At 47.1% G+C, this 22,107-nt stretch overlaps 2 protein-coding genes across 6 annotated transcripts in view; one reads left to right on the forward strand and one right to left on the reverse strand.

Moving 5' to 3' along the window:
* The window catches only part of Maco1 (macoilin 1), a 66,657-nt gene extending 64,405 nt beyond the window's left edge, over window positions 1-2,252 (reverse strand). The window contains exons 1-2 of the mRNA XM_010634863.3: window positions 2,232-2,252; window positions 447-920 (exon numbers count right to left, since the gene is read on the reverse strand). Of these exons, the coding sequence (XP_010633165.1) occupies window positions 447-920; window positions 2,232-2,252 (495 nt within the window). The remainder of the gene's footprint in view (window positions 1-446; window positions 921-2,231) is intronic.
* Rhce (Rh blood group CcEe antigens) overlaps window positions 677-22,107 on the forward strand; it is a 42,220-nt gene continuing 20,789 nt past the window's right edge. Inside the window, exons 1-4 of one of the 5 annotated variants that reach the window (XM_010633541.2) lie at window positions 677-757; window positions 12,599-12,765; window positions 15,036-15,222; window positions 18,831-18,981. In XM_010633541.2, the coding sequence (XP_010631843.1) occupies window positions 12,741-12,765; window positions 15,036-15,222; window positions 18,831-18,981 (363 nt within the window). In that variant the 5' untranslated portion in view covers window positions 677-757; window positions 12,599-12,740. Of the gene's footprint in view, window positions 758-8,324; window positions 8,833-11,120; window positions 11,138-12,598; window positions 12,766-15,035; window positions 15,223-18,830; window positions 18,982-22,107 lie in introns of those variants that run through there. The other 4 variants (XM_010633547.2, XM_010633552.3, XM_010633540.2 and 1 more) reach the window with 4 other exon arrangements.

Below are 22,107 nucleotides of genomic sequence, written 5' to 3' on the forward strand. Positions count from 1 at the left end.
CGGGGCCCGCCCGCCCAGCACCAGCCAGCCGCCTGCCCCGCCTCCTCGTCTCCGACAGACGGCCCGAAGAACCAATCGAAGAAGCCTCTCTGGCTCTGACACCCAATCGCAGTACCCACTAAAGCAAAACGGACAATTGAACCCGCCTCTTTGAAGGACAGAAGAATGCGCCAATCATAATTTGCCTGGACCCGTGGCTGGGCCTATCAGAGGAGATTTAAATAGAGGCTTATAAATAGGCCCTATAAATATAATCCTATATTATGCCTAGTTGCGAAGGTACACCTCATGATATTGGACTATGTTTCGTTGTGTGATAATCTGTGCTGTGTGGCTCTGTAGGCTCTCATCTACAATGTATGAATCGGGTGGCCCGGGTTTGCGACGTGCGGGATTTCTGAGCGGACATGTGCTTCAGTCAATCATGTCATTATGTAAGGGAGCGCCCCGGGAGCAGCGCCGGGGTTCTTTCTGCAGGAGCTGGAGCGCTCGGCCAGGTCCGCCGCGTCAGAGCGCGAGGAGGGTACGAATGACAAAGCAAACCCCACACATAACACACACAGCCAGCCAGCTTCCCGCGACGTGGTGACAGCGCTACAGCCAATCAGCGGGGCTGAGGGGCGGGCCTCTGAAGTTCCGCCTCCGGTCACGTCACGGGGCGGAGCCGTGGGTGCGCCAGACGTCGTGCAAGGCTGTTGAGGGTGTGTGTCCTGGCGCGGCGGGGCAGGCTGAGAGCTGTCGGGCGTGTTGTCCCCAGGTAAGGGGATGCTTGACAGGTCCGTGCTTCGGCGAGGTTCCCGCGAGGCGAGGACGCCGGACCAGAGACCCTTCTCACCTAATTCTCCTTGAGTGCCGACGTTGGGCCAGGCGACGTGCTGGGTGTTTCGTTTCTGTTTGCTTACTTCCCTTAACTCCCCCGCCTTATAAGTATGGCAAAACAACAATTAGAAAAGACAACAAATAGTTTTTTTAAGAGAAGAAAAGAGTATTTTATGCCATTCGAAAATATCAGAAAAAACATGTAGGAAAATAGTTTTGGATGGGGGGTGGGCGCGCATGGATCTCCTAACACAACCGTTGTTAGCATTATATTGTGTTTTCTTCCCCCCCGCCCCGTATTTTCTTCCATGGCTAATATTATTACTTTCAAAGTAGAGTAGTGGTCATACTAGAAATTTAACTTTGTATCCTGTACTTTACTTAGCATAAACATTTTACATGTTATTATGCACCCTTCTTAAATATTTCTGGTGGTTGCAAAATATCTTATCAAGTGACTTTACCAGCTAAACCTTTCAACAACAATGAAGCAGTTAGTCTTCACATTTTAAAAACCTCCAGCAAGTCGATGCCATCTTGTTTTGTCCTGCGACACAATTGACTTTTTCCAGTGCTGTGAACCCCCCTTTAATCAACACTTAAGCCAATTAGGAACTTACAGGTTACACCAATGCAATGTTCTCAATAGTGTTCTCTGTTGCTTTCTCCTGTTCACAAACCTTCAAAGACTCCCCCATTGTCTAGAGAAGAGGAAACCCATTCTCTTATGGCATCCATAACATGCCATGGGGACTTAACCCTCCCTATCCAGGCCTCCCAAGCAAGCAAGTCTTTCTTCTTAAGCACGCTTTTCTTCTTGCCTTCCTCCCACCCACAGCATCTCTATCCAAGTTCCTTCTAGCATGTTGTTTCTTAAATGAGACTTAGCCATCCACCTAGACAAAAAGCTTGTTGGGGATCAGATCCATGCCTTGCAGAAATGTAGTTTAGAAAAATAGCAAGGGTGCCTGCTTTTTCAGTCCAGGGTTGAAATTCCAGCTTGGGCACCTACTAGCTTGGGCAAGTCTCGGATCTCTCAGAGCCTCTGATTATCTCAAGTCTGTCTGTTTTAAGGCTTGGAGGATAGTAAGCATTCAGAGCCAGACGTGGTAGATAAAGCAAGTAACTGCTCTTTAATAGTACACTTATCTTTCATCCTTCACCTCTACTCCAACATGTTGATAAAAGTGGCACTGCGTGGCCAAACATAGGAAACTCTGAGAGCTCACAGTTTTACCAGGGCCTGTCTGTCACTGAGAAAGGATATGAACAGAATGCTCTTCTTGGAGCAGCAAAAACAGGCTTCAGCTGCCAAGGAGGAGGATATAGGCAGGGCCTAATCAATATGGTTAGAGGCATTAGCATGGACAGGTTGGTTAGGTCCTGGCTTCAGACTCCATGGGGACCCTTACCTGGCTATCCATCCTCCCCATGTTGCAAATTTCCAGATTACCTGGGCCAGCTAAGTCATTTCCCATGGGGTGAGAGGCCTTAATTGTGATCCTTCTACTTTGTGTTTTGTCTCTGTTGATAGCACCATGACACACTGTGGAATAGACAGGTTAGTAATCCAGAAGGAAGATGACACAGACACTGGGGACATGTGCTGGTTCTCTGGAACTCACAATCTAGGCTGCCGTCAAGACTCCGGATGTGGGCATCCTGTGCTGCGGTGGAAGTATGCAGTGGGTAGGAAGGATGTGAAGGTGTGACTGAGCTCCAGAGCTACATGGGAACAGAAAGGTCAAAGACAATCTCAGAGTGATGACCTGAGAAGAAGCAATCCAAAGGTCTGGAGGTCTGGATTCCAATCCCAATTCAGATGGCCAATCACTGGCATCCTTGCTTGAGTCAGGATCCCCTTTGGATCCACTTCTTTCCCTATGTTACAAAGAAGAGCATGTTAGCTCCATTGTACAGAAGACAAAATTTAGGTTTCAAAAAATGGCATACCAAAAATGAGGTTCTTGATAGAGTGATTTAGCTCAAGCACAAGCTGAGCAAGATCAATCCCTGAGGCTACAGACATACGCTATGGAGCTGCATTTAGCATCAAGGTTTAGAATTAGTGATCTGGTGGTTGGTGGGCGTAAGAAAATGGGTAGGGCAGGGTAGGATGACCTTCATTTTCTTTCGCTCCTCCAGACCAACTCTTTTTTCCTGGCCTACCCTCAACTGAAACCCTTCTGGCTCTAGCCAAATGCCATCCTTTCCCTCTGATCCCAGAGATGACCCTATAGGGTTCTAAGGGTATAGAAGCAGGCTGACCTGAGGCAGGCCTCCTCCCAGAGCGACTCCAGCTCCCCTACTTCACCCATCAGGAATCAGAGGAGATCCTTAGTGGGATTTGCCTTTAGGCTTCAGCTGATCTCAGAAGGGCCTTGGAGAGAGATCATGTTCCACAAAGAAGGAAACAGCCTCCCCACCTGCTCACCAGCTTCTGTTACCTAAAGCCCACCATCCAGGGCTGGCCCAGCTGCCTGGAGCCTTGTCCCTATGGGAATCACAGCCAAGTCCAGACACCAGGATAGCTAACTCTTACACAGGTACCTGTATTCCACAGAGAACTCTGTCAGTAGAGGGAGTTTGCTGTAGTGTTTAGAACAGGGACAGTTTGGAAACATCCCAGATATCCCACAAAGAGGGCGGTGCAAACAGATTATCACACATCTTTACCACCACAGAAGTCAGAATAACATGGAGAATGACTATATACGGCACTTACTATTGTAGTCACTGCTCCAGCTACCTACACATTCTGTTTTAATCCTCATAATAACCCTACGAAGTAGAGATTATTATTGACACCATACTCAGAAAAGAAAATTGTGGCACAGAGGAGTTAAGTCACTTGCCTCAGATCACACAGTATGTGACAGAGTTAGGATTCAAACTGTAGAAGTCTCCTGCCAGAGCGTAAGCTCTTGGCCACCATGCTAATAGTGTCACAGAAAGATTTTCGTGTTGTGGAAACATACTGTATCATCCCATGTTTGCGTGGGAAAAAAGGGACATTACTCCACATGAATAGAAAATTGCTTGAAAGAATACATGCACAAAATGTGCTATTTTTAGGAATATTAAAGTCAAACATTTTATATAAGCTACATGTATCTCTGTATTTTCAAAGTTTTCTACAGTAAATATGCCATATTTGTGTGCTAATAATGGTTACTAAGCTTCGGCAACATGTACTACACATTTGACAATGGGCTGCCTCACTTAATCTTCACAACAACTTTATGGGATTGACACTGATCTCTTCCACTTCACAGGCAAGGAAACAGACTCGGAAAGATTGATTGCCTTGCCCAAGATCACACAGCTAATGAATCGCGGAGCAAGGTTTTGAACCCAGGTTGCCTAAGCCCACACAGCTCATGGATGTTAAATGAATGAGTGATTGACTTAGGTACCCTTTAGCCAGGCATGTCCAGAACAAGGTCACACCCTAGTGTGGACAAACTTCCAGGTAGTGCCTATGTCACTGGACACTGCCTGCACTCTGATGGACTCAGGAGAGGAGAGCAAGGCACATGTTCACGGTTTTACAGAAACTCCAGAAACTGTTGATTTCATGAGAAAGAGGTGGGCTCTCTGACTTGAGTTTCTGCCTCTAGGGGTGAGTGGCTGGTCCCTCAGACCAGGATGCCTCCATCAGGAAGCCACCTGCCTACCTTCATTTGTAAAACACAGCTTCCAGTCATGCCTAGACATTTTCACATTTGTGATAAACCAGGAGAAAAGCAGAGCAGGTCATCTTACTTGACTCATAAGGAAACTAAGATTATGGGTGCTTTAGTCACTTGGGAGGCAGAATTGCAAAGCAGTCAAGAGTCAGCTCGATCTGGGTTTGGTCCTAGCTCTACCATTTATTAGCTGTGTGACTTTAGGTGCTGGCATCACCTCTCTGGGCATCAGTTTCCTCAACTGTAAAACAGGGGTAATGGTGCATATACTCAGCTTTACAGGGGAGATTAAATGAAATCATGTGTGCAGAACGCTTGGTCTGGTGCTTGGCATTCCAAAAATGGTAACTTATTCATTCAACAAATATTTATTGTGCACCTGATGCCGAGGATATCACAGGGACTACAGCAGTCAAACATTCCTGTTCTCAGGGCTGGGGGTATAGCTCAGTAATAGAGTGCTTATCTCATGTGTGTCTTGTCCTCAGTTTTATCCCTAGCCCCAAAAGAAAAAAAAAAAGCCCCTGTTCTCATATTGCTCAGTGTCTTGAAGGGGAAGAAGGATGATTTACAGATGCTCTACAGATGATCTACAAATGTGAAAGTACGCACTGTGACAGATGGTAGTTAAGTGCTATGAAGAAACTGAATTTGGGGGAGCACCAGGAACCCTCATATGAGGAAGGGGATTAATACTGCTTTTTAAAAACTGTGCAGTCAGGGAAACGTCCTGACTTGATTTTCAGTGGAGAAAAAAATCTCAGGTGAGGGCAGGAACAAGCAGGCACCTGACTGGATGAGCATTTCGGGCAGAGGGAACAGCAGGTGCACGAAGTGCTTTATGCCAACATTTTACTATGAAAATGTTTCCAATATAAACCCTCCCCCCACAAACAAATTGAAAGAACTGAAAAGCCAAACGCTTCCCAGCTAGATTCAACAATTAACATTTTGTGGTGTTTGGTTTTGGACTCATCTAGCTTAGCTCTCCTGTACTTTTGGCACCAGCTGACTTGCCTTGTAGATCTAGAAACAGAACGAGTCGAGCTGGCATCAAGAAACAGGAGAGGAGAAGAGCAAAAGCTCTACTCTGACAGATCTGCTGGAGCGGCCAAGTCTGGGGCCTGTCCCTTTATTGGTGGAAACCTTGTGTTCTGTGAGTCCCCTGCCAAGCAAGGGGTCCCTGCGCCTTCCTTGCTAGGGCAGGATCAGGGGGTGCACAGGAGCTGGGGGTCCCATGGAGCCAGCTGCTCCCGGCTGAGTTTGCCAGCTGGTAAGCTCACCACCGGGGCTGGCAGAGCCTGAAAGTCTTTGGTGTTGCTTTAGCAGACATCTGGTGCCCTTGGCAGGTGGATACTTGGCTACCTAGTCCTGGGTCCAGGCCAATACAGGTCACGTTCATTTGCCCCCTGCCCAGAGGAGTTCCTTCTTATAGAAACTCAATTTATAAGCAGTGCAGGCTGCCAGAAGGAGACTAGAAATCAAAACCAGAGGTGACCATGGAGACAATGGAGATGTCTGAGCTGTGGGGTCTTCTCCCATATTTGCTGCTGGGGTAGCAGAGGGCTTGGAATCCCATGTCTTTGGACTTTTAGAATTGGAAAAAGAAGTAATTCAGATTAGAGGTAAGAGGTTAAACACAGGTGTGTTGGACTGCCTAGGTTAAATTTCCAACCCTACTACTTACAGCCTTGTGGCCTTGGGCAAGTCACTAAACTCTTCCCTGCTTCTGTTTCCTTCTTTGTAACTTAAGACATGCAAAATGCTTAGAACAGTGCCTGGCTATGGTAAGTGCTTAGGTTAGCTCTGAAAATGTGTAAGACAAAAGTAAGCAGTGTTTTCGGGCTTGAAGCCAACTTTTAACTATGCATGTGCTAACATTGTTATTATTTTATAAAAATGAGAATATATGGTGGTACCCCGATCCACAAACTGAATTTTCTCCACAATTCTGATTGCAAACTGCATTGTACAAGAACTGAATCAAGTTCAGCGGTTAGGTTCAATGTTGCCCTTATGGGGAAATTTGATATGATTCTCATCCAATTCAGTTTGTAACCAGAAATGTGGAAAGAAGTTCATAAACCGAGTAGCACTGTACTACATATTGCTCTGTAATTTACTCTTTTACCAAATAGTATATCTTGTGACTTTTTCATTTTTTTCTTTTCAGTACTGGGGATTGAGCCCAGGGCCTCAAACATGCTAAGCAAGTGCTCTATCTCTAAGCTAGTAAATATACATATATGCCATGTCTCAATAAATTGCCCAGGCCAGCCTTGAGATCCTCTTGCCTCAGCTTTCCAAGTAGCTGGAATTATAGGTGTGTACCACCATGAGCCACTTTTGATAAATTGCATTTTCCTCTGGCTTTTCTTGCATATGTTCAGAACCATCATATTAGTGACAAGTTGTATGTCCTATTGTTTACCTAACCAATCCCCTGTTATTGGGCTGTTAAATTATTCTCAATTTTTATTTCTGTGAATAAAACTGTACTGAGCAATAAGTGACTGATATTAACTGACTCTATGACCTTGGATATGGCCTCTCTGGGTCTTAATTTCTTCATCTATAGATCAACTGTCAGGATCCTCCTGGGTGTTCCAAGACATCTCTAATAATTAACCAACAGCTTCTGCTTGCGATCATCTAGTTACAGACTTCTCACCACCACATGAGCCGTCTTTTTCCCTGGACAGTTGTAGTAAAGGTCAATCCACTCGTGTTGAGTGCCAGTTTGCCTCCCTACACTCCTAGCCTGGCTTTATTCTCTGGGTCCACACATTCAGTGTATACTCAGTAGCTGGAGTCAACCTTGTCCTCCCTCCTCTCCTTCCTTGGTACCTATTAAGAGCAGATGTTGGGCCGGGGATTTAGCTCAGTGGTTCCGCCACCTGCCTTGCAAGCACAAGGTCCCAAGTTTGATCCCCAGTACAAAAAAAAAAAGAAACTTGTGCTAAGCGCACGCATAGAGCCATAGGAAAAGTTAGTTGCTGGGTCAGGTCAAATCCCAGGCCCCCCAAGTCCCTGCTGTGAGAAGGGGTGCTAAGGCAGGTGGCCTTCCTTAAATGCACTGTGGTATTTTATGCCCCAGGCAGAGTCCTGGGCTGCTCTGTGAGGAGGTATCCGGAGGTGGGGCCAACTTCCAGCACAGGACCTGGTCAGTACCACTGCAGGTTTTTACTAGAGCCAAACTTAAACCTTCTTTCTTATCTCCATCTACCATTAAAATGAGTAGATTGAAATATACATTCAAATATAGAGGTCATTTTAATCAGCTACCTGAACAGTCAGGTCTGCCTGAGTCCTGTCTGCATCTCCCCCACCACTTAGTATAGTACTTTGCTCTCATTCATTGATTCCATTCATTCAAAATGCTCTTGACAAGGACTCATTGGATGCCCTTTCTGTTATAGGGTTAGACTACAGAAAAATGTTTTTAATGTTTTGTTGTCTCCAAGTAATGAACCCAGGGTCTTCATGTTGAGCGGCATCCTTGCCCCTTTTTATTTTTTATTTTGAGACAGGGTCTTACGAAGTTGCTAAACTGCCCAGGCTGGCCTTGAATTTGCAGTCCTCCTGCCCTAGCCTCCCAGAGGGCTGGGATTACGGATGCCTGTCATGTCTAGCTTAGGGTAAAATTTTACAGCAAAATTTTGCCAACTTAAAGTTCCCTTGGAGCCACTTTCCCCTTTTGCAAAATAGGAGTGTTGATCTATTCCTTGCATTTTTTGTTTCTTTGTTTGTTTTGTGTGGTTAGAGATGGAAGTCTTTGAGGCAGGTACTCTTGTATTGAGCTGTATTCACAGCCCAGCCAGTCCCTACTTTAAGACAAGGATTGGTGAAGATGCGCTGAAATAATGAGGAAAGGAGGCTTAGAGTGCTTGGGTATGGAGTGAACAGAATTCCTTCCTTTGAACCGAGCACAGGAAGGACTTACAGTAGGAGCAAAGATACTACATGCTGGGTGAATTAATAATGCCGAATGAATGCATCACTTCTCCTGTCCCCTCTTGGTCCTTCTGCTTCATGTTTACTCCACAGACAGGCCAGCGAAGCCAGCCTTGTGGCCTGAGATAAGGTTTTGGCGCGTGTCTCCCCTATCGGTGCCTCAAGTGGGTGCGGGGACGCGGACGAGGCTGCCGCTGGCGGACCATGTGCAGAGAGGGACGCAGGATGGGCTCCAGCTACCCGCGGTCTGTGCGCTGCTGCCTGCCCCTGTGGGTCTTGACGTTGGAGGCAGCTCTCATTCTCATCTTCGCCTTTTTCGCCTCCTATGACGCCTCGCCAAATGATAAGAAGCTCTTGGGGACCTATCAAGGTGAGAGTTCGCTGAAGAAGTGGTCACAGAGCCAGTAAGGCCCAGGGACGGGGGAGGTCTGTGGTTCTCAAGGGCACAGCTGTTCCTTTCCACAGAATTCCCGAGGAAAGGGATTCCTCTTTCGTCTTCCATGGATTGTACCAGGGACCAGCCAGCAAAGCAGGCAGTCCTTTAGGAGAAGCCTGGGCATCACCTCTTCTGTGAAGCCTGCCTGAATTTGTCCATGCAGAGCGAGGGTCCCTCTCTCTTGTGTTCCCCAAATCCCCTGGGCCAAGTTGGTCTTAATTCTCTGCTTCTCTGCTTCCCCTCCCACGTCTCTCTCTTTAGCTGAAAATCGTTTCCCTTTAGGAGGTGTCTGTGGCTCTTTTCTGCACTCCGCTGTCCAGTCTCCTCTGCCTTCTTCTCACTTAGGAGCTGGGAAGTCTGCATTCTGTCTGCAAATCTGAGCCAGGAGGAATGGCTAAAGGGGAGTGTAGGATGGTGGTTATTTTATGTGCAGCTAAAAACATCCCCAGACAGTGATGAGAACAACTATGACAAGACAGATGTCCACAGTGGTGTGACTTTGCTTTTGTAAAAAACTGAGATGTGTCTCAAGCATCTCAGTGGGCTGATGAGTTGCTTATGATAGTGGGTGGTCCTCCTTAGGCTGTCCATAAAGTGAAGATGTAGCCTTAGCCTGATTGGGTGCTGACTTGCTCCTAAGTGACGTGAACTGACTAGTTCACTGGACACAAAGGGAAGGAAGATGTCCAGGAACCCCTGCAGAGGTGTTTAGGACAGACATGATATAGGGAGGGAATCTACACCTGTTACCAAGCTGGCTCTCAGTGCCAGACAAGCAAGATTGGGGTACAATTTTAATGCATTTCACTTTACTTTGGTTCTTTTTAACCCAATCCAATATTCATTACAATTCGGTGCATTCATTTGTTTCTCCTCTCAGTCATGTCTTACATCCAGTGACGGCTCCAGGCACATGAAGACTAGAGCTGACATTTATTGAGTGCTTACTCTGTACCAGGTCCCATTTCAAATGCTTCACATTGAGTTCTCACAACAATGCTATGAGGTAGGGCTTATTAGCACCTCTGTTTGTCACATCAGGAAATTAGTGATTTGCCCAAAGTCGCTCAGCTAGCAATTTGAACATAGACATCCTGTTTTTAATTTCCATTCATTTAAACATTGTGTTTCATGGCCTCTTATTACAGCAGGATTGAGTTACTTGTCCCATAACTGGTAGGTATAGGAACACTCATCCAAACCTGAAGATTGGCCCCAGAACCTGTGTTCTTCACCTCTATACCATGTTGCTAAAATAGGTTTATAGTCTTCTCAGAAGCTCACTTTGTAGGGAAGCACAGAGGAGGGAATACGATGCTGTCAGGGAGGGCTTCTGGAGGGAAGTGACTGTCCAGCCAAGACTGGAAGGCTCAGTGGGAGTCGGGAAAGGAGCAAAAGCCCAATAGGAGCCCTCTGTGTGCACACACATGAGGTGAACTGGGCCACGGTTCAAGAGTGCAGTGTGGCCAGAACCTAAAGAGGGAAGCAGGTGGTGGTGGATCCATGAGGTTAAGTAAAGAGTTTGACCTTTGTTCTGCTGACTTGGCAAGAAGCAGGAATATGATGAGCTTGAGTTGGGGCTACAGAGAAAGCCATTCCAAGCTAGTGGTATGGCTTGGGGCCTGAGACCAGTGTGGAGACTGTCTTATCGTATCGGCCAGGAAACTTTACACTGCTGATTGCGCACACCGTGTTTTGAGCATGCTCTGTGTGCATATGTTATCCTCAGAGACTTCCACGTTAATATCTTTTGTACTAAGCTGGGCCTCACCACCACAGAGTGTGCCTGTAGTTCAAGCAACTTGGGAGGCTGAGGCAGAAGTTCCCCTGAGCCCAGAAATTCAGAGCAGCATAGTGAGACCCCCACCTCAAAAAAGAAAAAAAAGTACATTTTAATACATATTAATTAAAAAATTTAAAGGAGATATGTATTTAATATGTATTTTCAAACTACTAATCATGATGGTATTAGTCAATCTCCAGTGGGCTCCACTGTTAGCACTGATGATAGTGGATGCAAATCCATTCCTCGGCATCTTAATCATTTCAAATCACCTTGGTTGACTTCCTGCCCATTCTGATTGGACTGACATTTTTTTAAAACTTGGAATGCAACTGGCAAAGGGTTGGCACAGGCTCTCTCTCCTCTTCTTGTTTTCCCTCGGCTGTCATTGTTGTTCTGCCTCTAATCTGTATTTCTTTGTAGGAGTTGTTTAAGCCCTTTGTCTACTTTGTGAAGGTGAGTTAAACTGAAGTAACTTAACCTGTCGATCCATTTGATCTAATCATGACCATGTAAACGATAATAAATTATTCAAGCATGCCAATTCTAAGAGGATACTTTTGAGACAGTCAGGAAATTTGAATATAGCATGAATATTGTCTGGTATTCAGGAATGGTTGCTAATTTTGTTAGGCATGACAAAAGCATAATGGCTTTTTAAAGGCTCTATCAGTTACAGAAGCATACTGAAATTGCTCTATATCAAAGGTTTGCCTTGTTCCAGAGGAAAATAAAAAGTAGAGAAAGATAGTAATAAGGTTGGTTCCATGGTGGAAATTGGTACATAGAATTACTATGGTATTTTCTCTAGGCTTAAAATTTTCCATAGTAGTCAGATTTAAAAAAAACAAACAAAACCTTTCCATTCATTGCTGCATGATAAATATGAAGAAACAGTGGTCTAATACTTCCCCCCCACGCCCTGGACACCTTCCAAAGTTGAGAGGCTTGAGACTGGCATTCTGAACAAGTACAGGGAGGTTTCTGAATAGATCTGAATATTAACTAATTGCAGAGTTGCAGACTCTACAAGCACTTTTAGAATAGTCTGGGCCTGTAGTTCCCTGTGTGGTCCCCAGACCAGTCGCCTCTGCATCCCCTGGGAACTTATCAGAGCTTATTAGAAATGTAAGTTAGGGTTAGGGTTTGCTGGAACTTACTGGAAATTTATGACCTACTGATCAGAAATTCTGGAGATGGGGTCCAGCAATATGTGCTTTAACAAGCCCTCTGAGTGATTCCAATGCACGCAGAAGTTTGAGAACTACTAAAGCTAGACTGATGTGCTACAAGTCAGGGTCCTGTGCTATAGACACCACCTGGGATACAAGAAGACAAAGGATTCCAAGGGCCGTGTAAATCCCCAAACCCTGGCACTTCCCACATCTCACCTTGGGCTGCCCCTTTGGGAAACAAAATCTTTTTCTCTTTCCAGGCTGCTGCTGGGTGAAAGTGAGTGGGAATGGTAGGGGAGGGAGGCAGCGTGGGGCTCCAGGGATGGCCCCCAAGCTGTGGAGGTCCTACCAGTTTGCTGGAGAGAGCACAGGGTGGGAGCCCGGCCCAAAACCTGGTGCTTCAGAACTATTGGTGCTCAAATTTTTGCAGGCCAGGGGAGCTGCCAGAGTGGGTTGGGCAGATTCAGAATCCCTGTGGGTAGCAGGCTGGAGGGGGCAACTGTTCATGTGGATGGACGTGAAGGGCTGAACAGCATTTATCCAAATGAACTCTTTGCAAGTGAACATCAGGCCAGGCCAGGAAACTGTCTTGCCCAAAGTCACAGCTAGTAAGTGGCAGGCATGGCGGGGGGTGGGCAGTAGTTATTGTCACTATGCACCCAAGGCTGGGCAGAGTGATTTGCACAAGCCAGCAGTGCCCACGGCATCTGAGCAGGTGCCATGTTTCACACCTATTTTACAGATCAGAAAGCTAGGACGGAGAGAAACAGCCAAGATCTGAAGCTCGACACCCTGCCTTAGAGGCCCACCCTTCCCTATTGCACTATATATTCTGCATGGCCTAGTGGTTAAGCCCAGAAAATCAGAGTTCAAATCCTCCTGCCATGATTTACCAGCAGTGCGACCTGGGTGAGTGTGGCAGCTCTTTCTGCCTCCCTCTCTCCAGGTATAAAATGGGGGCAGTAGATGCATCCAGTGCACAGGCTGCTGTGGTAGAGGCTGTGGGTAGAGGTGCCCTGCGTGCACCGGCTGTTCCCATGATGCTGATGATGGCCTCCTCTCATTGCTGCGCTCCCAGGTTAGACCTTCTGTCTCCAAGTCGCACGGGGTTTTCACACACTTCTCCCAAAGGCCTGACTTAGACTGTAAAGTTCCCTTCTCGCCCAGTCCCTGGGGGGCCCTGCAGCACATGCACCCCTTATCGCCCCTGAACACCTTCCAGTCCACTTGCTTATCAGGCTGGAGACCGGCCACCGATGTGGCTTCAGAGCAGTGGGGGAGGCTGACACCCAGGGAACGAGGTGTGAGAAGAGGGCATCTGGGCCTTGGAGCCCCAGGAAACTGGGACAGGAAGTGAGAGGATGCAGGGGGCACAGAAAGAGGGGGCCTGAAACCAAATGCTACTTACTGAACGGCTGGGGTGCGTGGGTTCAGTTGACCACTCCTGGAAACTGCTGCCCTAATTTTATCTGGTTGGCTGGGGTATGGTTCCTGCCTTAGAGATGACATGAGGCCTTCCTTGGAAGAAGGCCATGAGCTTCCACACCCAGCATCAGGGCAGCAGCTGGGCTGACAGAAGTCTCCCTTACTCTCATCACCTTCCTCTGGCTTTTTAACCTTCAGAGCCACCTCTGCCCTCACCACTCTTCTCTCCCCACCCTTCCCTTCTCCTTCCTCAAAATAGTCTAGAGGTGTAAGGGCCCAGAGAAGGAAACTGAGGCCAAGAGAGGGAAACAGACTTTCCCAAGGTCCTTTACCATATTGAGAACCAGGCTGGTGGTGCACACTTGTAATCCCAATACTCGGGAAGCTGAGGCAGGAGGATTGCCACAAGTTTGAGGCCAGCCTGGGCTACGTAACAAGACCTTTCTCAAAAACAAAAACAAAAGCTAGAGATAGCCTGTAGTGGTAGAAGGACATTGCAGCAGGAGTTCAGAGCTGAGGCGCACTGCAGGTGTGCTGTATGGGCTTGGGAAGGCATGGCCTCTCTCTGGTCCTCTTTGGTAAAATGGGAGGAAAATGAAGGACTCTCCTTACCCACAGACTCTTCAATATGTCTGGACCCTATGTATGTAGCATTGCTACAAAATGGCAGATGAGTTTCATTTAGCAGGAGTGTCTCACAAAAGGTCGAATATAAATATCTCAACTGGGGTGTGTAGTTTCCAATTGGCCACAGGCCTCACCACTCCCAGATGTACTCTGAATCCTCATACTGACATTTCCTGCTTGGCTCCTGAGGGCATTTGAACAATCCCCAGAAGAACCCCTCTGCCAAATGTGCCCTAGTCACCTCCACTGCCAAGAGGATGCAAGCAGGAGATGGAACATTCCCTGTACCTCACCCCCACCACCCCCATGCCAGGGGAGCAGGTACAAAGAGCAAACCCTCCCTAATACCCACTCCCCAAGTCCTGAGGTTGAATGGGAGGGAGGTGTGTGTGCTTGTTCCTCGGGGGCCTTCTACATCCCTGTGCTGCCGGGGTGATTTGGAAATAGCAACACTCACCCAAGTCCCATGTGCCAGCCTGGGTGTGTGTATTCTTCAGTGGGCGTGACTTTGAGGAACCGTGTTAGTCAAAGGCCAGGAAAATTGAGGGCAACCCAGGTGACCTTGGTGTCTTCTGCTGGCCCTCCAGATACCTTGAAGCTGGTGATGAAGGCAGAGATCTGTGCTCTGCCAACAGGAGCGCTGGGCCTATCTCTGCCTTCTCTTTTCTTTGTGACCTGGATCGAGTGACTCAGCTGCTGTGGCTTTATTGTCTCAAGAGCATGACCAAAGATTTGAACCCGATCCCCATTCACAGCCAGCAATTACCTTTCCTGAGTGTCAACTATGTGTTAAGCACAGATCGCAATGCCCTACACTTGTGCATGGCATTGTGCTTATTAATAACAATAATTGCTGCATTTCCTGATCATTCATAATGGGCCAGGCCTTGCCTGAAGTGCTTAGCCGGCATTAGCTCACCTAATTCTCACCTCAGCCCTCCGGTATGGGTGTGTTATCCTCATTGTTCAGAAGAAAAAAATGAGGCCCAAAGAAGCAAAGTGACCTGACCGAGTACCTTAAATGACCTCACATGTCCCTTCTACTTGCCATTCTATGTATTCTCATTTCACATTCCCTCTCTTTTATCTGCTTCCTCTTTTTCTTGGCCCTTTTCCTCCTTGAGCAGCCCTCCAGGATTTTACCATCATGGCGGCCCTTGGCTTAGGCTTCGTCACTTCATATTTTCGGAGACAAGGCTGGAGCAGTGTGGCCTTCAACCTCTTCCTGCTGGCCCTTGGTGTGCAGTGGGCAGTCCTGCTGGATGGCTTCCTGAGCCAAACCTTTCAGGGGAAGGTGATCATCAAACTGTCCAGGTGACAAATGGCAGCTGGGTTGCTTTGAGTCATGGAGGACATGGGGTCCAAGGAGTTCTGAAAGAGTTGGGATCATCTTCCTTTCTTACTAGCACTGATGCTATACAATATTTAGGACATACTTCTAAAAGATTATTCATTGTTTAATATTCAGATTTCACTGGGTACCTCATATTTTTCTGACACCTCAACTGGGTGGTATCACAAGACCTCCAGATCTACAGCCCTCTCTGGCTTCTTCCATATTTATTATTATTATTACTTTTGTAAAGCTACACAATCAACAACGGTTTGTATAAAATTAAGAAAGAGCTGGATGCAGTGGCTTATACATATAATCCCAACTACTCTGGAGGCTGAGACAAAGAATCCTGGGCACAGCCCTGTTTCAAAACAAAAGAGAGAGGGTTGGGGTTAGCTTAGTGGCAGACTATTTGCCTAACATGTGCAAGGGCCTGGATTCAATTCCCAGCATAAGAGACAGACAGAAAATAGACAAAAAGAAACAAATGTCACACCAGAAGAGACCATTCTCCTCCAAAAAAGAAAGGACTGTCAGTCCTCAGATGATGGTGGATGAGAACCAGACCGCAGCCATACCTGGAGATGCTACAGATTCACAAAACTAAACCAAACCATGGTAACAGAAGTCAGCATAGTGGTTACCTGGGTGATAAGTGGGTATGGATGAGGAGGAGGTACGAAGTAGCCTATGAGGTCAGTAAGCGTTCACTGGTTTAATCTGAGTGATGATTATTCTACATACTTTCAGAGGCACTAGATAAAAGGAACTAAGTAACGTTTCCTCTTAAGAACTTTTATCCAACTTTGAATTTCTGTCTTGCCCAGACAATGATAATCCCCAGAGCCTGTGAGGCACTGCCACTGAACAACTCTGTGTGAGCCAGGCGCTGTGTTAGATATTTCACAGATATTTTGTTTAACTCTTCCAGGTAGGGGTCCAACCTCAAATATAGGTAAGGAAATGAAGCCTCAGAGAGGGTAAGGGACTTGACCAAAGTCACACAGCTAAGTGGTAGAGATAGCTTTTAACTGCCTGTATCCTTTCCCATGGACTCCAGAGTGCTCACAAATGAAACACAGTCTAATCAGCTTCTCAGTGGCCAGGGGTTAGGGGGAACTCCCCACATTTTTTCTTCTTAAAACTTTTAGAGCTAACTAAGCCTTACAGGGATCGAATAACCCCTGGTGTCCACCTAGGAGGTGACAAAGGGGACTCTGGAGGGATTCTGACAGTATTGGCCCTAATCTGGTGGCATAAGGTTACACAAGCTGGCAGCTTTCTGCACCTTAGCAGGCCCAAGCAAGATGTACGTACAGCAGCGCTGCTCTCTTCTGACTCTTCGGACCATAAAAAACGAAAAGGAGCCATTGGCACCTGAGCAAGTGCCCTGCACCCCCCGACCTGGGCCCTCCCAGCTCTGACCGCTACCCCAGTGGCTTTCCAGGTTGGCAAAGTAGGCTCCCTCCTGACTGACAGGCCTCTGTCAGTCTCTGGCTCACTCAAAACCAGGCCACTTGACCTGGCACTATCCTGGCTCTGTCATGAGCACCTGCAGGCCAGGCACCTCTCTTACAGAGCTTTGTCCTTCTCTGTTTCCTCACAAAGGAAGAATTTAGTAAATGTTTATTGAAACAAGAAGTGAAAGCAAAAAGAACGCTAAATCACTAAATGAATTTTTTTTTTCTGTACTGGGGATCAACTCAGGCCTTACACACGCTAGATCAGCACTGAACTACTGAGTTATAGCCTTATCCCTGAGTGATATTTCCAATTTTATTTTGAAAAGTTCCAGAGGACTCTGTCTAGATGAAGATAGCAATAACCAACACCTCTATTGTGCTTTACGTGTATTAACTCATTTTACAACAACTCCAGAGGCATTGCTCAGCCTTATAGGCACTGAGGCACAGAATGGTTAAGTAATTTGGCCAGGGTCACACAGCTTTTGTCAGAGAAATGAGCACTCATTAAAGAGACACAGCCTGGGCCTGGGATTTGGCTCAGTGGTTCTGCAGCCTGCCTTGCAAGTGCAAGGGCCCGAGTTCGATCCCTGGTACCACAAAAAACAAAAATAAAAGAGACACAGCCTGTGTGACATGATGACATGTGGAATAAAACCTTATTCTGAATAATTCCTGGTCCCCATAAGACCTGTCCCCATACCCTCTCCCTTTTTGACCTTCCCTCAGAAGTCCTTGAGTCTCAAGCAGGAACCGTATTGGCAACAAACAGCAGGGAAGCTGTGTGAACCTAACTTCAGAGCACAGACGTGAGATCCAGGCCAGCTGGGTTTGAACCTCACATTTGTCCTCAGCTGCCAGTGTGGTCATTGCCCGAACTGTCAGTTCTTCCAGGATCCGTGTATTCTTCTGCAAAAGGGGGACTGCACAGTAACCCCGCGCCACTTCACAGAGGGTTTCTCGGAGCATCAGGGTTTAAACGTGGTGACATAGTGACAAGCCTGTGGCACATCGTTTTTATCATAGGTACTGTGATTGTTGTAGCAGCATCGTGAACTCCCAGATGCTCCAGGGAAAGTGGACTATCCGGTTCAGAGCCGCCTCCTCGGGAAAGTCTGAGGAGTCCAGTTGGCACGCTGTCTCATTCCTGGGAACCCCTCTATCTTTGTGACATAGCACAGACATTCTTATGGCAGAAAAGTCCTAGCTCCCCAGATGTCAGCTAAAAATGGCTTTCTCAGCCAGGTGTGGTGGTGCACACCTGCAATCCTGGCACTTGGGAGACTGAGGCATCAGGGTCACTAGTTCAGAGCCAGGCTTGGCTATACAGCAAGTTCAAGGCCAGTGTACACTCTATAGAAAGATCCTGTCTCAAAAGAAAAAGAAAAGGTTTTCTCCTCCTGAATCCTCACACTGAGAATGCTCCAAGCTCATTTGTCAAGGAAAGAAAGGGACCAGTGATCGTGCTCATGATGCCAGCTTCTGTTCATGACAAGTCCTTCATGCCTGTTTTGGTGTTAAACACACGCATTCAGAGACTGTTCCTTCAAATCCCCACCCACCACCCTGAGATAAGTAGGATAATCATTCTTATTTTCCGGAAGGAGAAACAGGCACAGTAAGATTAGATAGCTGCTCAGGTGGCAAAGCCCAAGAGGAAAGCAAGCTCGTACTTTTCCAAACTTGTTTCCTTCCACCACCCAGAAAAGAAGGGAAGATGAGGCTGCCAGGTGACTGAGTAGCAGGCGGGCCAGTAGGTGCAGAGCGCCCTCTATTGAGCATCTGTGAGCAGTGAGGACAGATCGGAAGGGCACTGGGCAAAGTTCCAGGTGTCAGACCCCAGAGGGAGATCTTACCTCAGTGACATATATATAAAAGCTTTGGAGTGGCTCCTGTAGGATGAGTGTGTGCAAAGCTGTTTCTCAGCGCACAGACACCACCCTGGTATGGGACAGGGTGAAGGACACTTGGAACAGCAGAGCAGCCCTCCTAGTGGTAGAACCTGGTCTTTTTGTCTTTCCTACCTTCAGCAGGGGCAGGAAGAAGGTGTTGGTGGGAGGAGCAAGTGAACGAATGAGAGGCATCCTTTCTCCTGGTCACCTGGCTCCCCTTCTCTCCACCAGTGTCCGGTTGGCCACCATGAGTGCCATGTCAGTGCTGATCTCGGCGGGGGCTGTCCTGGGGAGGGCCAACTTGGTGCAGTTGGCAGTGATGGCGCTGGTGGAGGTGACAGTCTTTGGTGCCATGAGGTTGACCTACAAGCAAGTCTTCAAAGTGAGTCATGAGGGACTGTAAAGGGGGAGTTGGAGAAGAGGGATGAGAAGCAAGGAGGGAGGATGCCCACTGCTCCCTTGGGGTGAAGATTTGGGGTTTTAAAAACAAATTCAGAGCCAGATGTGGTGGTGCAAACCTGTAATCCCAGCACTTGGGAGGCTGAGGCAGAAGGATCATAGTGAGTTTAAGGTCAGCCTGAACTGCATAGTGAGACTCTGTCTCAAAACAAAACAAAACAGGCTGGGCCTGGTGGTGCACGCCTGTAATCCCAGCACTCGGGAGGCTGAGGCAGGAGGATCACTGTGAGTTCAAGACCAGCCTGGGCTACCCAGTGAGTTCCAGGTCAGTCTCACTACATAGTGAGACTCTGTCTCAAAACAAAACAAAACAGGCTGGGCCTGGTGGTGCACGCCTGTAATCCCAGCACTCGGGAGGCTGAGGCAGGAGGATCACTGTGAGTTCAAGACCAGCCTGGGCTACCCAGTGAGTTCCAGGTCAGTCTCACTACATAGTGAGACTCTGTCTCAAAAAACCAAACCAAACCAAACCAAACCAAACAAAAAAAACCCCAAAAAACAAAACAAAACAAAGGCCCAAATTGGGTTGGGAAAAGATGGTCTATGCTGAATTTTGATCAGGACTTCAACTTCCAAAATATGAGCCTGAAGGACTGTGCTCCTTACAAGGTATGTATAAAACATGTGAAAACAGAATGAGTTCCTAGCACCCTGCTGGCAGTGGTCCCAGCAAGTTGCTTAGGACATCTTCTTTTAGACTAGTCACTATGTGTTAATAGTGACTTCTGCGACCTCCAGTGGGAGACACTGTCAAAAGCGTAGGTTTGGACGGGCCTGGTGACATATGCCTGTGATTTCAGGCTAAGGCAGGAGGTTTCCAAGTTTGAGCCCATCCTGGGAAATTTAGCAAAACCCTGTCTCCAAATCACACAACAGGATAGCAGCAGAGCCCATGTGAGATCCCAGGGTCCTGCCCTGTGTTAGGAGAGAGAGCACTGGATTTGATATCAAAGACTGAGGTTTGTATCCTAGGTCTGTCCCTAGTAGAGTCTCTGAGAGGGCAGTGTGACTTCTTGGAGCTTTAGCCTTTTCGCCTGAGGTGACATTAGGACCTCACAGGGTTTGGGGGAGTAATTGATGAATTCAATAAGATGATGCATGTATTAAAAAAGAACAAGGCATGAGGCCTGTGCTGTGTTTTGACGTCCCTCAGTAAGGACTTTGGATTTTACCAGGAAAAGTGCAAGCATTGGGGTTTTGAGCAGAGGAGAGATGAAATGTGATGTCACGTGACCTGCAGTTTTAAAAGAAACATTCAGACAGCTGGGGTCAGAAAAGATCAGAGGGGCAAAGAAGGGTAATGTACTGGAAGTACTGGAAACCTGAGAGGCACACATTGCAAGGAGCCAGACTTGGCTGGGGTGTCAGCTGTGGGGTTGGGGGAGATGACTGGGTTCTGGCTGCATTTTGAAGGCAAAAATCAACAGGTTTGACAGTAGATTTTTACCTGGGGTGTGAGAGAAAGAAAAAGGTCCAAACTAACTCCAAGTTTTTGATGTGGGGCACCTGGATGGATGGTAGTGCTACTTGGTGAGGTGGAGTGTTTGGGGGTAGACTACAAAATGTGATCAGAAAATAGAATGAGTGTTTAAATTTTTAAAAATTAAATGCCATTAATTCCTTCAAAATACTTCCCCTCAATGCAAACACACTTATGCCATTTTTATTGCCGCTTTCTGAAGTAGTTGCAGAAATCCTTCATTGTGTCTTCATTTGCACTGGAGTGGCTGTCTGGATGTCCTGAATTGTGTTAGTTACTTTTTCTCATTGCTGAGACAAAATGCCCAACAGGCATCAAAGAGGAGAAAGAGTTCATGGCAGGCAGAAGGCATAGCAAAGCAAACAAGGGATGACCACAGCTCTTTCTAACCCTTATATCCTATCCAGGCTTCTTAGGGAGAGTAGCACTCTCACCCTCAATCCTAGTGCCCTTGATCCTCGCATTGCACCATGAATCAATCCCAGTGTCACACACTCTAGATCCAGCCCCCCCAAAAAAGCCCCACCTATGACTCCATGAAGCTTTGGGGCAACATCCAGAAGCAAACCATAACATGAATCAATTCAAAACATTTTTCTTTTGCTGGGCGTGGTGGCGCATGCCTGTAATCCCAGCACTCGGGAGGCTGAGGCAGGAGGACTTCTGTGAGTTGTAGACCAGCCTGGGCTACATAGTGAGTTCCAGGTCAGTCTCAACTACATAGTGAGACCCTGCCTCCAAACAAACAAAAAACAAATGAAAAACATTTTCCTTTCATTGTCATTTTGACTTTGGGAAAGAGCCAGAAGTTGCATGGTGCTGGATCCAGTTAATAACAGGGATGAGAACACATTAATGTTTTTACAAGCCTGCCTTTCTACTGGATGGCACGCGGCAATGGCATTTGCTGTATTTTTTTTATTACACCTCATAAAGACACTCAAGAACAATGGGATAAGTGGGTCCAAAGTGGGGAGGGAGTACTTTGAGGAAGAATTAATGATAATATATCTTTTCTGTAATACTTTGCAAAATTTATACATTCACTATTCTAAATCATACCTTATAGATCTGGGAGGAAAACTCCAGGGATCAGTCTGGAATGTGGAGTGTTTAGGGTCCCGATGTGTGGCAATGGCCACCTCAGTGAAGTCACTGAATGAAATGTCCACGTGTGAGGCACAGTGGAAAGGTAGAATGGGGTACAGAGATGGGAGTTTTTTGGGTAATGACGGTGCTTAAATCCGTGCAGCTGGGGGTGACCACCCAGGGCATGAGTGTAAAGAGAGGTATGGAGAAGTCAGAGCACCAAATTCTAGAGCATTGCAAATTTTAGATGAGGACAGGAACAAGAACCAGCAAAGATGCCTGAGGAGTGGCTGAGCGGAGGATCGCCAGGAAGGGCTGGATTCCTGGAGCACCGGTCAAGGGGGTGCTGAAGCTGGATCGAATGCTGCAGAAGGGTCAAGCAAGGCTGGGGAGTGACCAGAAGATGTGGCAAGGGAACCTCAGCAGACAGATTTGGGAGGAAGATGGGAGCAAAGGCCTGACTGTATTGGCTCGCGAGCA

This window comes from Fukomys damarensis, unplaced genomic scaffold (genome assembly GCF_012274545.1).
Source record: "Fukomys damarensis isolate Sample0158 unplaced genomic scaffold, DMR_v1.0_HiC HiC_scaffold_23, whole genome shotgun sequence".
NCBI lineage: Eukaryota > Metazoa > Chordata > Mammalia > Rodentia > Bathyergidae > Fukomys > Fukomys damarensis.